Consider the following 17,539-nt stretch of genomic DNA (forward strand, 5'->3'; position numbering starts at 1 on the left):
AAGTTAGTTGCGGTAAATTAAAAGTTAGTTGCAGTAAAGTAAAAGTTAGATACGAAAAAATAAAAGTTAGTTGCGGGAAAGTAAAAGTTAGTTGCGGGAAAGTAAAAGTTAGATGCAAAAATAAAAGTTAGTTGCGATAAAGTAAATGTTAGATTGTTAGATGTTAGTATGAAATCATAATATTTCATTTAGAACAATCGACAGAGCCACGCTATCGTCTAAATGAAATATATGATATAATTATATATTTATACATATACTATATTGAAAGCATGAATAATTTGTGATGGGCCTGTTTTTGCTCGGTTGCCAGTCACCAAAAATACACGCGTTTCATTCTTGGCTCTCCCAAATACACGTGGTCTACGCTAGGTTCTTCATTAAGCAAAGAAAATGTGCTGTCAAGGAAATAGTGCCTGTTTGAGCAGTGTGGTCTTCGGTACTTTGGTTTCCTTCCTTTTTTCGCATCTGATTGTAAACCTTTCTTCCCAAACTCCTTTTGTTCTCCGTCTCCTACGCTGTTAATCTTCTTCTCAGTAAGCATCTACCTTGTACCGTCTTGTGTGTGACTCAATTCCCTCCGTTATTCTCCTTCGCATCGGCAAGCGATATTTGGGTATGTGTTTGCCCTAGATTTGCTTGAATCTGTTTTTCCGATTGTGCTTTACCCCCCACCCGACGCGTTGTTCCTTCTGAATTTTTTAATCTTAGCGTTGTGATGTGGTGTTCGGTGCTTTGGTTTCCTTCCTTCTTTTTCCCATCCGGTTGCAAACCTTTTTCCCAAAACTTCTTTTGCTCCCCGCCTTGTACGCTGTTAATCTTTTTCCCAGTCAGCACATACCTTGCGCCCACCTTTTTTTACCGTCTTGTGCGCGGCTCAGTACCCTCTGTTACTCTCCTTCGCCTTGGAAGGCGATATTTGGGTCTGTGCTTGCCTTGGATTTGATTGAATCTGGTTTTTCGATTGTGCTTTTGTAAAGGCCCGAAAATCCTTACTTGAAAATTTTGGGAAAATTAAAAATTTTTCTTTTTAAAGAACTTAAATTGCCTCATTCATAAAATCAACTTATAAATCAAGTTCAATGTTTAAAAATATAGCAGCGGAAGAAAATAAAGTTTGCCAAAAATAACAATTTAAGAATATCCAACAACTGATAAAAATTTGTTTGCGGAATAAAATAATGAATGCTGAACTGAGGTCCTCGGGTGCCACTACTGCCGACCCAAGCTGGCTCACCGGTCCCCGCCCTCGGCCCTGACCTCATCGGTACCTACAACAATCAAGTCTAGTGAGCCTAAAGACTCATCATGCATATATCGTAGGTAACGAGTAAAATATAATTTGATTGGATAAAATATCATGTCATGAGGCATACTGAAAATAACTTGTACTGAGCAATTATATTACGTGCATAACTGAACTGAAAATCACAGTAAAAATATTTGCTCCTTGGAGCCCTATACTGAAATAACTGGTAAAATTTTCTGTTGAGATTATGGTCTACGCCTGTGGCCCCTGGACTAAGCTGAACTGGTCGGTAACTGGCTACTGGGGAGTATAAAACTGAACTGAGCTGGCCGGTCACTGGCGACCGGGTGGTACCAAACTGAACTGATCGGTCACTGGCGACCGTATAAAATAATGCTCCCTTCATAGTGAATTGACCACAAGCAATATCGCATAAATCTCAAAATAAGTATTTTCTATTTTCATGCACGTAATAAATTAAATGACTGAATTAAATATCTTGTATCATTTTACCAACTCGATTGGATTGGATCGTCCCCCAGGCTCGCTGCAACCTAACTGCCATGAAAAATATGCAATGGATTAAACTTGACCAACTATGCAATTTACGTTCAAAAGATGCGACTATGACGCCTAATGACTTCGTATTTATCATGACTCCGAACCAACCTGAACCGACATATAGTCATGAAAACACGCTTAAAATACTGAAATAATGCTCCTAAAATGATGAGGGTCGAAATCTAGGTGAAATGGAGGCCAAAACATGAAAGCTCTTTCGAGAGTCAATTTGGCACATCGCACCGTAAATTCTCGTACGACCTCAAAAATGATCTGAATCACAAACGGCCAAAAACGTGGCCTTCCTAACTCAAAGGGGCAATGTGCAGTCCAAGGCCATAGGCTAAAAGCCAACCGAGAACTCGAACGAGCCACCGAACCGACACAGAAACTTGCTGTAATTTCCAGCAATTGTACCATCGCGTAACTTGTGTTGTTTTCGAGACTACCGGCCATTGGGGCGTGAACCACCGACCAGAGACTCTCACCAACATCCCAAGGAATGATTCGAACCATGGCTAAGGGCCCTAGGCCAGCCACAATCCGCATCACACCATAACTCAACCGAAACTCCAACCAAGAACCAACGTGCATGCGTGTGTAGTGTTTTGCTTTGATCGATGTCTTGCGTCGTTCCAGTGGCCATTTGGTTGACCATGGCACGCTCTAGACATCTAGGAGCATGGTATGAACCGTGGCTAAGGGCTATAGGACAACCAAGATCCATACCAAGCAACCAAAACCGAAATACATATGCTGAAATGGGAAGGGGCCGAAGGGACATGGGGCTGTTCTTGCATTTTGATTAAAAACCGATGCACCATGGACCAAGCCACCAAAAGGGCGACTTAGTCACATCTTAGACATGCTAGGGGAGTGATCTAACCATGGCTATAGGCCCTTGGGGCAGCCAAGATCAGATCCTTCCTCCTTGCCATCAAAACTGAAATTTCGAAACTCAAATGGACCAAATGAGAAGTTGCTGTCCATTTCTGAATTCCAGCAACCAGGGGCTTGAACGAACGGACCAATCTGATCCTAATGCATCCTATTACGTGTATAGATGTCGCCTTGGGAGCCTGGAGTCGAACCAATCACCTGAAACTCACAAACCAAGAAAAACGTTAAGCTTGCCAAGGAATATCAAAAATTCTGCATGTGTTGTTTCAAAATGTTTTGACATGGATCTCGATTTTTGCTTGAATAAACATGATCATATACTGAAAAATAAATGATAATATGACTTGATTGAGGTTTGAAAGAATCTAGACATGCCTGGTTTCATTTCGAAAGAAAACGAACGAAACGACGACGACGCGGCGCGGAGGAGTGGAACGCTTCTTTCCTTTCCTTCTACTCGATTTTTCTCTCCTCTTTTAAGCTATGAACCTCACGGTTTTTCTACTGAATTTCACTCTGAATTTCGAGATTATGGAGGGGAGAATGATGGTTGGAGAGGTGAGGGGGAAGATCCACTAATAAAGGGATTAAAATGCAAGACCAAGTCTCCCTCATTTTGAAATTTGAATTGTGGTTTGCTATCAAATCTTTTTGGGGGAATGAGGTGGCCGATTTCTTCAAGGCTAGGAATGGGTTAGGATAAGCTCTAATAATTAATTAAATGGTGCTCCCAAAAACCATAGAATTATCCTACTAATTACATGCAAAGAAAGGGTCAAAAGGGTGATGAGTTGGCAAGGCATTACACAATCCACAAGGGGGCCGAAATTCTCACAAATAAATGGAGGGGAATTCTTTTCTAACTAGTAAATTTATAACCCTTAAAAGCCTCACTAATCCTTTAATTAATTTAGTGGATTAATCCTTCAAGCATGGAACTTAAGTGACTTATTTTCTACTCACCTCAAGTAACTTAAATAATTCCCTAAATATCCTTTTTAACTTAAATTCACTTACTTGCTAGCTAAATTAAATTCTGGAAATATTTTCTGAATCTTAAATTTTATTTCTAAACTCCACTCCAGTCCGGCCTCACTGAATTAACTGAACTGATAAAAATCAAACTGCTGCATGAAATAATCAACTTGAGGAAAATCATTTAAATACTCATGCAATAAAAATCGTTTTAATTTAAATACTAGAATTATGCATGACTTATACGCATTCCAATTTACGGGTTCTACAGCTTTCCCCCTACCCGACGCGTTGTCTTTTCTCAATTTTTTTTATCTCAGCGTCGAGTAAATTCAAACTGCCGTGTTTATATGCCTTCTTATGTGCTACTAACGAATTTTATTTTTAGGGCCTTGAAGCAGCGACTGCCATTTTGTTTTTCTCCTGCTTTTGTTCGTTGTTTTGCCTTTCTTCTCTCCACCGCTTGGCTTTTCTCGAAGCTTGACGTAAGTTTCTTCTGATATGGTACTTATCTTCCTGCTTCAAACAAAAAACTAATCTTGCTTCAGTTTTACCAATTATGAGCTTGTCAAATATTTAAATATGTATACTTTATGAAAAAAGGAATGATTTTCCCAGTAGTAAGTGGTTAGTTTCAAATTGTATCCTCCAGTTTATTCATATCGAATTTGGTGGGGTGTGTTAATGCTGGGAATATTTTGAATTATTTACCGAAAGATTATTTGTTCTAGGTGCGTTGTTTTTTAAATTAAGATTAAGGCTCAGCTAGCGCTTCTCTGTTTATGTGTTTTTTTTTTGAGCATTTATTTAATTGTTTTTCAATCCAAGTATTGTGGGTGTTGCTCTTAGGTATACGAACTGGACACCAAGCTGTTTGCAAGGAACCAACATTTTCAGGAATGCATTGAAAGGCTTTGATAGATTTCTGTGCTTGCCTTGGATTTGCTTGAATCTGGTATTGCACCTGTGTTTTCCCCCCTACCCAACATGTTGGCTCTTCTGAATTTTTATATCTTAGCGTTGCATAAATTCGAGCTTTCGTGCTTGCGTGCCTTCTTCTGTTCTGCTCACGGGTTTTGATGCCTAGGGTTTTAAAACATTGCTATTCATTTCGATTATTCAATCCTCTTGGTTCTCCTTCGATTTGGAAAGCGATATTTAGGTGTGCTTTTTTTGACTTTTTTTGAATATGTTTTTTTACTTGTGTCTTCTTATGCTTAGTGATTTTTCTGGGTTTCTTGCTTATTTTTAACCACTTTGCTTAGTCGGGCACTATTTTGGATTTTATATAAGGGGTTTAGAGTTTTTATTTTGCTTTTAAAAGTTTTTTAAGCGAATTGTTTTTTCCCTGCAAAATTTGCTTCTGTTATGTTTGAGGAAATAAACCATTTAGGCTATTTTATTGTTCTTTTATTTTCCGACAAGAAAATGTATAAATTTTCCTTTTTTTGGGAGTAAAAAAACTGTGTTGTCAGGGAAAAATGGCTTACCGGTCAAATAAAGAATAAGTGTTGAACTTTGGTGAGCCTTTAGAAGTATAGTTTCTTCGAATATTCAGCGTTTTCAAATTTTTGTTAGTTTACTTAGATGTTGGCCTCTGGTTTCTTTTGGTGGTTAGTATTATTCCCGCGTTTCTACTAATTTCAGTGGTGGTACCTTGGTTATGCAAAAAAAATTCGTTTTGGAAATAGGTATTATTTTCACGTCCTTGCTAATTTTGGTGGTGATAGCTTGGTTCTACAAAAAACGGCTCCGATACAGCCTCTCTTTAAGCAATGCCCCTGTCACAAGCACTGTTAGACAACTAAGGATTTTATATTTAATTTGAAATTTACATGACTTGTATGTCTAATGTGTGAATGAACGGCTAAGTAGCTCGGCATGGCGCAGCGTCCGCAACATTTATTGCCAAAAAAAGAAATGCTGCTATAATAAATCGGCAACCTATATATTCAAGTTCTCTTTACTATATATAGCTTATGGTTATAAATTCTTTTGTATGCTTGTCAACTATTTTCTTGCTATTCTGTTGTGTTTAAACACTTTTCCCTTCTGTTCACGTGCAGATTCACTTTAAATATCTTATATTGTACTAGTTGTGTCATCATTCAGAAGCTTCAACAACTAAAACCTATGGATATTTCCTCTACTCACACTACGTACAGGTTTGATAATTTATTACGAAGCTATTAGTTCATATTTCAGCACTCGTGGCCTTTTGCTGTATATATTAGTTTTTCTTTTTATGTTTATTAGTATCCACAGCTGTTGATTATTAGCTTTTGTGCTGCCAAATCATATGCTATATTACACTTTATTTTTTTATTTTCTTTTGTTACAGCTAGCTAGATTTCACAGTTTCTTATATCGGTATACTAATAGTCGTAAGGTTAGATATTTTTACTTTGCTTGATGCTATAAATTAGCCATGATGCCGCAACAGGGAATAAAAAACTCAGTAGATATAAACATGACTAAGAAACGTCATAAACGAAAATTTGCTTGTCTAGATGATCGTAAGCTAGAAAAAAATATGCATCGACGCAAACAAAATAAGTCACATGGTTTACATGGGCTGGACATAGAAAATTCCAAGGTTGACCTATTATTGCGTATAGAAAGTACTCCAGATGTGTTACCTAATGTCCCGGATTGTAAATATTGTGCTGCTCGGCGCATATATGGCGAACCACCAACATTTTGTTGTTCATCGGGAGAAATAAATCTTTTATGTTCAGTAATGCCTTCTGATTTGATTCAACTCTATATTGGTAATGATGACGATGCAAAAGAGTTTAACACATGCATTCGTAGTTACAATAACATGTTTGCTTTCACATCAATGGGAGTACATTGCGACGAAAGTTTAGCTAGAAGAAATGCTGGGATTTATACATTTCGTGTACAAGGCCAGCTTTATCATTTTATAGAACAATTAATACCACCAGACAACAAAAAACCGGAAAAATCTACAGCTGTATTTCTTTGATACTGAACACGAAACGTCTAATCGGATGTCTATTAATTCAAAATTTAAGGAAAGCCTCACAGGAAAATTAATTCAAATTTTAACAAAGAATCCATACGGTAAATTTTTCCGCAGTTTGAATTGTATTGAAAATTTGAACGAATATAAGATTGCTTTGTTAGCTGACCCTGCTACTGATCAACGAGTTTTTAATCGTCCCACTGTGCCTCAAGTTGCTGGAATATGGCTAGAATCTAACGAGGACAATCAATACATAGGTCAACATATACAAGTGTATCCAAAAAACAATTACCCTCAAATAATTAAACAGTACTTTGGTTGTTATGATCCTTTGCAATACCCTCTCATATTCCCAAACGGAGAATCTGGTTGGCATCGAGACATTAAAAGATTAGACCAAGCACAAATGAAAATGCACCATAGGCCAACTTGTAGTGGTCAAACCACCAATTGCATAGAAAACGCGATCAGCACAGAATTTTTTATAAACACTGAAGTACAAGGTACTTTTCGTATAAAATTTAAGATCCATTACACATTTTTAATGGCATTATGTCCTTAGTAATTCTTTTTTTTTTTGTAGCTTCAAAAAAAAAACAGGACCCAACGTTCAAAGGTGTCATGCCGTGAATATTATTGTTACAAGCTACAAATAAGAAATAATGATACGTCTTTCATACTGCATATTGGTAGGCTTTTACAACAGTATATAGTTGACATGTATATTAAAATAGAAACCTCTAGGTTAGAATTTTTTAGAACTTCAGACATGCAAAACCGCTTACGCAATGAGGCCTACAATGGGTTATTGGATAGTATTGCGCAAGGATGTGAAATAGGCTCTGACATTGGAAAACGTGTAATATTACCCTCGTCATTCATTGGAGGCCCTAGAGATATGCGTAAAAGATATATGGATGCTATCGCTTTAGTTCAACGCTTTGGAAAACCTGATATTTTTTTAACAATAACTTCAAATCAAAATTGGCTTGAAATAAAAGCTCTTTGCCTTCCATCTGATGAAATTCAGAATAGGCCTGATTTAATATCCAGGATTTTTCATGCAAAACTTCGAGTTTTAACAGATGAGCTATTTAAAAAGGATATCTTTGGTCATGTTATTGCGTATACAAGCGTAATAGAGTTTCAAAAAAGAGGCTTACCTCATGCCCATTTTCTGCTCATTTTAAATCAGGCTGCAAAAATGTTTCATCCTGAGGCGTTTGATAGAATTGTTTGTGCAGAGTTGCCTGATCCACACTCTAATCCATATTTGTTCTCATTAGTAGTAAAACATATGATCCATGGTCCTTGTGGTTTGCTTAATCCAGCATGTCCTTGTATGAAAAAAGGCTGTTGCAAATATAGTTACCCTAAAGAATTCTCAGAAAACACTAGATATGGAACGAATTCATACCCGATATATCGTCGTCGAAATGACAAAAATGTTATTACTATAAGGGGTGCGTCACTTGATAGCCGTTGGGTCGTTCCTTACAATCCATATTTACTTGCTAAATTTAATTGCCACATTAATGTTGAAATATGTTGAACAATCCAAGCTATAAAATATATCTACAAGTATATATACAAAGGACATGACAAAATTTTATATAGATTACATGAAAATGAACAAGAAGACATTATTGATGAGGCAAAGAATTTTCAGTCTGCTAGATGGATTTCACCTCCTGAATCTGCCTGGCGAATTTTCAGTTTTGATCTTAACAATGTACATCCATCTGTTATATGTTTACCAATTCATTTAGAAAATGAACAAGTTGTAATATTTGCTGCTAATCAATCATTGTTCAGCATTGCTAACAATCCAACAATTAAAAAGACTATGTTAACACAATTTTTTCACATGAACAAATACAATACTTACGCTCAACAGCTAAATTGCTTATATGTCGAATTCCCTGAATATTTTACTTGGCACAATAATTCCAAAGAGTGGGAACCTCGTAAAAAACAGCAGGTTATAGGCCGAATTTTTAGCTGCCATCCTTCCGACAATGAAAAGTTTTATTTAAAATTGTTGTTAATGCATGTCAGAAAACCTGTTTCTTTTAAAGATTTAAGAACAGTCAATGAGGTAATCTTCACAACATTCAGAGAAGCTGCACAAATGTTAGGCCTAATAGAAAATGACAGCACTGCTGATATGTGTATCGAAGAGGCTGCTGCTTATCTAATGCCTCATGCTTTGCGACAATTGTTTGCTACTGTTCTTGTTTTTTGTTACCCAAAAAATCCTCTTCAATTATGGTTAAAATACCAACATTTTCTCTCAGAAGATTTTACTCAAAACAAAGCTCTTACTCCTACTGTAATTAGTCACATAGTTCTAGACATAGTTGACAATCATCTTTACTCAATGGGGAGAAAACTAGATGACTTTTTCCATATAGACAAAGATGTAAGCCACAGCTTTGATGATAGCTTAGCAAAAGAACTACAATCTGAACGCGATATTACTGTTCCTATGGAGGACCTATTAGCTGTTGATCAATTAAATTTAGAACAAAAAAATGCTTATAATCAAATCTTACATCATGTCCACAATAATCTACCAAATGCTTTCTTCATTGATGGCCCTGGAGGTACTGGAAAAACTTTCCTATATAAAGCTCTTCTTGCTACAATTCGCTCTGCTGGTGACATAGCAATAGCTACAGCAACTTCAGGGGTTGCTGCATCTTTGCTTCCCGGAGGCCGAACTTCTCATTCAAGATTTAAAATGCCTTTAGAAGACAACAATATTAAATCCTGCAGTATTAGCAAACAAAGTGCATTAGCACATTTAATAAAACTAGCAAAACTCATCATTTGGGATGAGGCTACGATGGCTAGGCGTAGTATTATCGAAAAATTCAATGAAATGTTACAAGACATTATGGATTCAAAATTATTATTTGGCGGCAAACTTGTTGTATTTGGTGGTGATTTTCGTCAAACATTGCCCGTTATTCTAAAAAGCACAAAGGATGATATTATAGATGCTTCCATTGTTATGTCACCATTATGGAATCAGCTAACTGAAATAAAACTCCAAATAAATATGCGTGCATTATTTGATTCTAACTTCTCATCTTGGTTGTTGAAAATTGGTAATGGGATTGAAGCTACTAACAAAGACAATGAAATCCAACTCCCATCTCACATAAACATCCCATTCACAGATGACACAACGTCTTTGAATACATTAATAAACATTGTGTTTCCAAACATTACTGACTCTAATTTAGATATCTCTTTATTTGTAAAACACGCAATACTTACAACAAGAAATGACTTTGTTCACGAAATCAATGATGTTCTTATAAACAAATTTCCTGGCGAAAAAACTACCTATTATAGCTGCGATGAAAACACAAGCAGTTGTGTAATACCAGATCAGGAAGATTTATTCCACTGTTTAACTCCTCAAGGACTTCCTCCACACAAATTAACTCTTAAAATAAATTCACCAATCATATTGTTACGAAATATTAACCCAACTGAAGGGCTTTGTAATGGTACGCGCTTACTTTGCAAGGGTTTTAGTAAAAATGTTATCTATGCAGAAATTTCAATAGGTTCACATGCAGGAAAAGCTGCCTTCATTCCTCGAATTACGTTAGAATCTCCACATGATGATTTTTCATCTATTCCGTTAAAAAAAAAAACAATTTCCAGTACGTTTATGTTATGCAATGACTATTAACAAAGCACAAGGTCAAACTTTAGATTTTGTTGGTATTTATCTAAAAGAACCGGTTTTTTCACATGGACAACTATATGTTGCATTATCGAGAGCTAAAAATATGGATCAAGTAAAGGTACTTATTAGACCACCAACAACCTTAGTTCAAAGCGTTACATGCACGAAAAATGTAGTATACCGTGAAGTTTTGGATGTTGCACATGCTTATTGACGCAGGTTAGTTTTTAGCTTTCTCATCTTTTTATTAACAACAACATTGCGGGCAAAAAGTTATTAACCAGCTGTGTGTATGCTTTTAATCCATTTAAATGACATTATTAGTTCTATAAACAAAGGTATGTTACAGTCTGCATACTTCAAAACTAGGAATTTTTCCAGATAAATTACATGTTCTTATATCTGAAATATGCATGAACGTTAACTTGTCTCATTTTTTTACATTCAGGCCACTAGAAGAAAAATGTACAACTTTGGCAAATCTGAAGCCAGATATACGCAACTGGTTTGTTAGAGTATTTGTTTCTGAAAAAACCCCAATTCGTTTCTTAAAATGGGGAAGGCAACAAAAACTTGTTTTCATTGATAAAGAGGTAAACTATATTTTAATACTAGGCCAAAAAATTACATTAAACCTGTTTTTTATGTTATCTATTTGTTTCTCTAGAATGGAACCATGCAAGGAATTATATATGACCAGGATGTTGAGCAGCTGGATAAATTACTTCAATTATACAAGACCTACTATATCGGGAATGCTAAAGTTAAAGAAATAACCAGCAACGCACCAGTGTTTGCATCTGCGAAATATCAAATGTTGCTTGGTAGGAGTACATACATAAAACTTACAGATGAAGAAGAACAGCTGCCTACTGGCCATGCTTACGAACTAACAACATTTGCACAATGTCCTGAGTTGGCAGATGTGTCAAGTAAACAAATCAGCTAAGTTCTTCTTCCGATTTTCTTTTTCATCATACAAATGCATTATATATAAATTTATTCATGTGGCTCACCGATCCAGACTTATTATGCAGCGTAATTCATGTTTTCCCCCCACGGTTCGTTGAGAAGACAAAAAGAAACTTACAAGAATTTGTTATTGTAAATGAAGAGTAAGCTACTTTGACCAAAAAAACTGAATATGACTTGTTTCACCAAAAAGTGTTTTTTTACCAAAGAACATTTACTGCTCTATTTCATTTTTTTACTTATTATCTAAAACAAAAAATATTTGTTTTCTCTACTTGATAGGCGTAGACCCTTAATCCTCACCTTATGGGAAGAATTCCTCCAAAATGAAGCACTTTTTTTGACTCAAAATGTTCACACTCTTCCTGTGATTTTAGGGATGCGACTTTCCGTCAACACATTTTACGGTACAATCAAATCTGTTTGCTTTTACTATGTAAAAAGGAAGAAGGCTTTTCCCAGAAGCATACATATTGTGCCATATATTTTGCACTTTTGTACTTAATAACATTTACTTTAGCTCATTTAAATATAATATCGTTGTAGGATTATCCATTGGAACAGTACCAAACAGCACAATCTTGTTTGATCCTCCAATACAACAAGCTGAACTACTAAAACAATGGTAATTACTAACCTCATTAATGACCATATTATTTTGTACGTTCAGATTTATCTTCATTCACTTGTGATGTATTTGCTGTATGAAATGCATTTTACAATTTAGTCTCCTTGCGATGTATTGTGGATACACTTACAAAATGGTTATGTTAACTTTGCACCATAATAAAGCAAGATATGAACAAAGCATTGCATTATGATACATCAATTTACAGTAAGAAAATCCTGAACAAAAAGGTCTGCTGAATGACCAATTGTCTTGTTTCCACTTATGTTTTCCTCAACTTTCCGTTTTTGTCTTTCCTCGCATATTTCTTTCATATATTTATGTTCTTCCATACAACTCATAAATAAATAACTGATATAAAGCTATTTTTTACAGGTTGCAAAGCAATAAAGAATATATTGAAACTGTTGTCTCCTAGAAATTGTATGATAAAGTCAACCAAGAAATAGACCAACCATTTGACTCCCAAATCCGCAAAATCAGTCAAATCCTAAGCTTGAATGAAGTTGTAAGCCTGTATTTATTTATTTATTGATTTACCTAGCTTTGAAGCCAATAAGTAGTTCGAACATATCCACACTTTGGTTCTCAGGTAAAATCCTTTTGGATCAAAGCTAGAATAACAATAAAAAACTCAGAGAATTGTGTATACTTTCTAGCCTGTCCAGATTGCTCTAAAGCTTGTGGGGGTGCATACAAGTATGAGTTTACTTGTTTTTATTGCAACCACAATTTCCCAAGTCCAAAACCCCTGTAAGTAACTAACCCACTTTGAAATCCTACACTCATTTAAAACATGCCACCTTACTATGATATACGTACATGTTACTATTCCAGGCAGATTTGTTTGATGGTACTGGGAATTTACATGTTTATGTGGAGCACAAGGAAGCAAGCATGTTGCTATGTAATCGAGGCTGAAGAAAAGGTATATTTTTAAACACCTAATTCTTGCCACTATAAAACTTCTAATATTTGCTCACCAACATTTATCTTATCGACCACAGGAAATGCCTTTTTGCCCTAACATCTTTAATCAGAAATTACGAGAATCACAATTCTTCTTCCAACTAAGAACATCTTGGAACAAATCAAGAGGGAAAAGCTTCGTTCGAAACACAGTCATCGCATGTCTACCAGCTTCAGAATCATCGTCAGCATCAGCATCTCACAGCTATGAAGATAAAGGCTCTAATTTCAAAGGTGAGAGGTTGTTACAGGAGAATGTAGCTTTATCTGAATCCCAAGAAAGCAGCTCTGCAATGCAAGAAGAACACTTCGAAACAGATCTTAAAGCACAACATGCCAGTATAACAGGTAAGAGAAGTTTAGATTCCAAAGAGAAAATGGTGAGTGAAAGCTTAAAACATGTTAAACAAGACTGAAACACTGGTGTAGATTTTAAAATCTAGCATGTATATTAGTACCTATGTTTTTTTTTGGTGATCTCCAAAAAATTGCTGTTTCTTTGCCTAACATTTGTAGTTCGGTGTTTGTTCAAAATCTTTGGGAAAAAGACAATTTTTCCCCACCCAATTCGTTAAAAAACAATATACAACATCTGAACACCTACAATATCTGAACACCTACAAATTATTTGAATTTGCAAAATGATACAAAATCATTTGTATTATTTGAATTCCATTAATAAAATCGTTTGTATTATTTGAATTTATAAAATCATTTGTAGTAGGATATTTATAAAATTATACAATCACGTATAAAATATCTGAACACGTACAAATTATTTTATTTCCATTAAATAATATCATGTTTTACTGCATCATAACCAAAACTTTCCAACCTTATATATAGCATCACTATTTCATTCTAAACTTACAATTAAATATTATTGTATTATTTTTATAAACCAAACAAAATAACCACTGCTCCAATATTTAGTCAATTAAAATAATTCCAAAAACAAAACATCTTTACAATTATAAAAAAAACTTCCGACACCACAACAAGTACACCTAACTTTGTTCCTTACACTTGTCAATAGTTAAACAGAGTTAATCGATTTTTAATGAAGTGGCCAAAAACAAACACCCCATGTGTCATGGTTTATCTATGACTCACCCTAATTCTTTCAATTTATATAACTGTATTTGTCTCCTTTTACCTTACGCTTAAATATCCAAAAATCTCAATACTTTCTCCTCAAAGTTCAAACTTACTTTTCTAAATCCAACTCTAATGGAAAACAATCGCTACTGTGAATGTATCGACTGCAGCCAATGTTATTACAATTACCTATTTGAAAAAGAAGTCGAAGAATTAATGAAAAGGTTTTTCTCAAACCCGGTATGGACTATCATCTTCTGAAGAGCACTTAATATGGATTCAAAGCTTTCTCTTCTGATAGATTATGCAGTTGATATCGAGACAGAGCTAAATCTCAACGTTATCCGTCAACCTCAGTATGTATATTGAGCAAGTAGTTACCCATTTATTTTATATATTAAAATGGTTCCTTTATAAAAAAATTTGACATCGGACTACTAAGCACTCTGAATAATATTCAACAAAAGCTTCATTTTCAAGACTTGTTTTTATCTCACTCTTTACATTAGGTCAATATTTTTTTGTAATGCATAACTAGCTTTTATTTATGTTATTGCTGCGTTGTATTTTCCCTCTGGTATATCTACTATCAACCATTTAAATATGTCAATAACTTACAATATTGCTCACATTTACTTAATGTCTTATATATCTAGCTCATTCTCAGCTTTGATAATATCCTACTACTCATATACTGCCCAACAAACCTGGGTAAACACCTCAAATATTGAGGTGCCAATACCTAGTATATATATAATATAACAAAATAATAATAATTGATGAAATATTTATTGTATCAAAATTAAACAACAAATCAAGATAACCACTTCAATGATATCAAGCATTTGATGTAAATTGATAACAACAAATAATTCATTTTTATACTTACAATAAAAAGAAGTTAGCTAAATAAAAAGAAATATAGAAAGAATATACAAAATATAAACAATCTTACTTCACCAAGAATTCATCCTCTTCACCTTGACATAATAGATTTAGCTTGCCATTAGCTTACTAAAATCATCACTCATAATTTGGAAAATGAAAAAAAATATTTTGGAACTAAGAACTTTGATACACACTCACACTATATTTTACAATGGTATGGAATGATTCTCAAGCTAGCACAAGGCCTCTATTTATAGGCCAAATGAGAGAAAGGGTCAAAAATTTTATTAATGTCATGTAGCTGTAATAGTAGTTTTTGTCTCCTCCAATTTTAATTCCATGGCCCTTCTTTCAATGCTATGTTCCACGATTTTAATCACCGAATTTGACTTTGCTCAAAACAGCAAACATGTGGGGAATTTTGTGTAGATGAATTTGGCCACTTGGTTCACCTCATTTGGATAAATATTGTATTATATATGATTTTTTTACTGTAAGCTGGTCATAGTAAAAGTAAATATGTCCTCCTTTTGAAATTTGCACAATTTGATCATTTTAATTAACTTTTTAGGTCTTCATGTCTTCTGCAAAGTTGTAGATAATTTCTCAAGGATTCCAAACATGTTTGAATCACCTTCATTTGAATTTTGTAGGGTGAGTTATCATTATTTAACCAATACGTAGAAAACTTGAAAATAAGACATATTTAGTAAGACATTTAAATATAAACAAAAAATACTAAAATAACATAATTTTATAATTTTAATGAAACTTAAATTTTAAAATACATGTTTTAACATATAATAAATTATTAATTTTAAGTTTCATCACACCCCCACACTATCTTATTAGTAGTCCCTTAGTAATAAGATAATATTTATCGGAAAATCACAACCTAGATTCTTTATTCCTTTTATATATTCAAATATACAAACATATTCATTTTAAAAACAAAATCTGTGGGGACCCGGGCTCTAACTCAATTCTATTGGGATTTATTGGATCTTTGCTCGAAAATGTGGGTATAAATTTTTGCATTTAACATTAATTCAAATGTATAATTAAATCATAATCTGTCTTTATAATAATTAAACCACATCATGTACATACAAGTCTGTTTAGTACAATCATACACTAGTGTTCAAATCCCAACTACAAACATAAGTAGTACAAGTCTAATAGGAAAACACTAGAAATCTTCAACGCCCGAGATCTCTACGCTATCATCAATCTCTCATCTAGCTCGAGACCCAGATCCTGCCCCACCTGTTGCCATGCACACATACAGACACGACAACAGCCGGATAACTCCGGTGAGAACAAATCCCAGTATAAAACATGTATGCATGCAATGTAATAAATCATTCACCAATGCATAGCATATAGCAATGCACATGAATATAAAATCTACAACATGTAAAGGAATACAAATCTGTATTCAACGTCTAGTTTTTGACTCGATTCTCTAATCTAGGGATCCCGGTGTGAATAAGACGGTCTGTCACCTACCCAACCACTCGGGGTGACGGTACGTCTTATTCCTAGACTTCGGTCAACTCTGTATCGAGGGTCTACACATAGAGAAAATCTACTACTATGCGTCGATACACCGAAACGTCTAGTTTTGGCCGATCTGCCAATATCTCCTATCTCAGGACTTGAATATAAATCAATAAACAAGACATTACAAAATCAAATGTAATAACAATCTAGTATGTGATTTAGGGAAACTCGTATCAAATCTGAATCGAGTTGTGCAATCCCGTGACCACATGAATTATACCTTTCTTGTCGTAGAACTCGGTCAAGATCTCGAAGTAGAATGGCAACTCTGTCAATTCAAAATCTGAAATGACAATGCAACAATATATTCTATCAATACACAACTCAAAGCAACTCACATCAACTTTTGTACCAATCAATAATCAGTCTCGGTACGAATTTGACGGCATAACGACGTAGTTCTCGGTACTGGTCAACTCAATCTCACCAAATCAATATAGCAACATATCCTCAACTCATAATCTCATCAAAGCATAATATCATACTGAATATACCCCATCTTAACTAAATATACATGCTGGAAAAATCATTACAATCGCATACGGTATCTGAAATTCGACCTGATATTAAATATACAATGCTCATAATCTCAAGAACACATCTCTTCAATAAAATCATAACTTCTCCAACACATATATTTCGATACATGTTGAAAATAACTGAAACTTACATCCTTGAATAGCAAATGATGAGAGGAGTTCAAAACCGAAGTCGGATCTAAAACCGGATGGCTAAATCTTGAAAAAACATAACTTGAAGCTATGAAAAACTTGGAGAATTTGGAGTGATGCTCTCGGTTCCCCCTTGCTACTGAATGAAGACCATGAGGTGTCATTTCAAAGTATATATATACCATGCCAAGTTTCAAGACAAGAAACAAAAGTGGCATTTTCGCATGCAGCACCGCGGGTGCGCTGCTTAAGCACCGCGGGTGCGCTCATGTCTCGGCCTCATTTTATTTCTGAAAAATCTTCGACCGCGGGTGCGATCATGTTGTTACCGCGGGTGCGGTCTTGCTTCGAATAAAATTTGCCAACTTCT

The 17,539-nt window shown here is 34.9% G+C and overlaps 1 protein-coding gene across 9 annotated transcripts; it reads left to right on the forward strand.

Moving 5' to 3' along the window:
- Nucleotides 1-453: 453 nt before the first annotated feature.
- LOC140814258 (replication protein A 70 kDa DNA-binding subunit B-like) lies at nucleotides 454-12,709 on the forward strand. 9 transcript variants are annotated; one of them, XM_073173189.1, is made up of 10 exons: nucleotides 454-923; nucleotides 4,074-4,170; nucleotides 4,535-4,640; nucleotides 5,752-5,850; nucleotides 10,829-10,973; nucleotides 11,048-11,495; nucleotides 11,635-11,759; nucleotides 11,899-11,977; nucleotides 12,356-12,496; nucleotides 12,573-12,709. In XM_073173189.1, the coding sequence occupies exons 6-9, from the start codon at nucleotides 11,386-11,388 to the stop codon at nucleotides 12,396-12,398; spliced, it is 357 nt and encodes a 118-aa protein (XP_073029290.1). In that variant the 5' UTR covers nucleotides 454-923; nucleotides 4,074-4,170; nucleotides 4,535-4,640; nucleotides 5,752-5,850; nucleotides 10,829-10,973; nucleotides 11,048-11,385; the 3' UTR covers nucleotides 12,399-12,496; nucleotides 12,573-12,709. The 9 variants fall into 9 exon arrangements, with proteins under 9 accessions (XP_073029290.1, XP_073029289.1, XP_073029288.1 ...); XM_073173188.1 differs by having other exon boundaries at nucleotides 455-923; nucleotides 12,356-12,488; nucleotides 12,573-12,691; XM_073173187.1 differs by lacking the exon at nucleotides 11,635-11,759 and having other exon boundaries at nucleotides 457-923; nucleotides 12,356-12,488; nucleotides 12,573-12,691.
- Nucleotides 12,710-17,539: the final 4,830 nt, after the last annotated feature.

This window comes from Primulina eburnea, chromosome 15 (assembly GCF_022965805.1).
Source record: "Primulina eburnea isolate SZY01 chromosome 15, ASM2296580v1, whole genome shotgun sequence".
NCBI classification, from domain to species: Eukaryota; Viridiplantae; Streptophyta; class Magnoliopsida; order Lamiales; family Gesneriaceae; genus Primulina; species Primulina eburnea.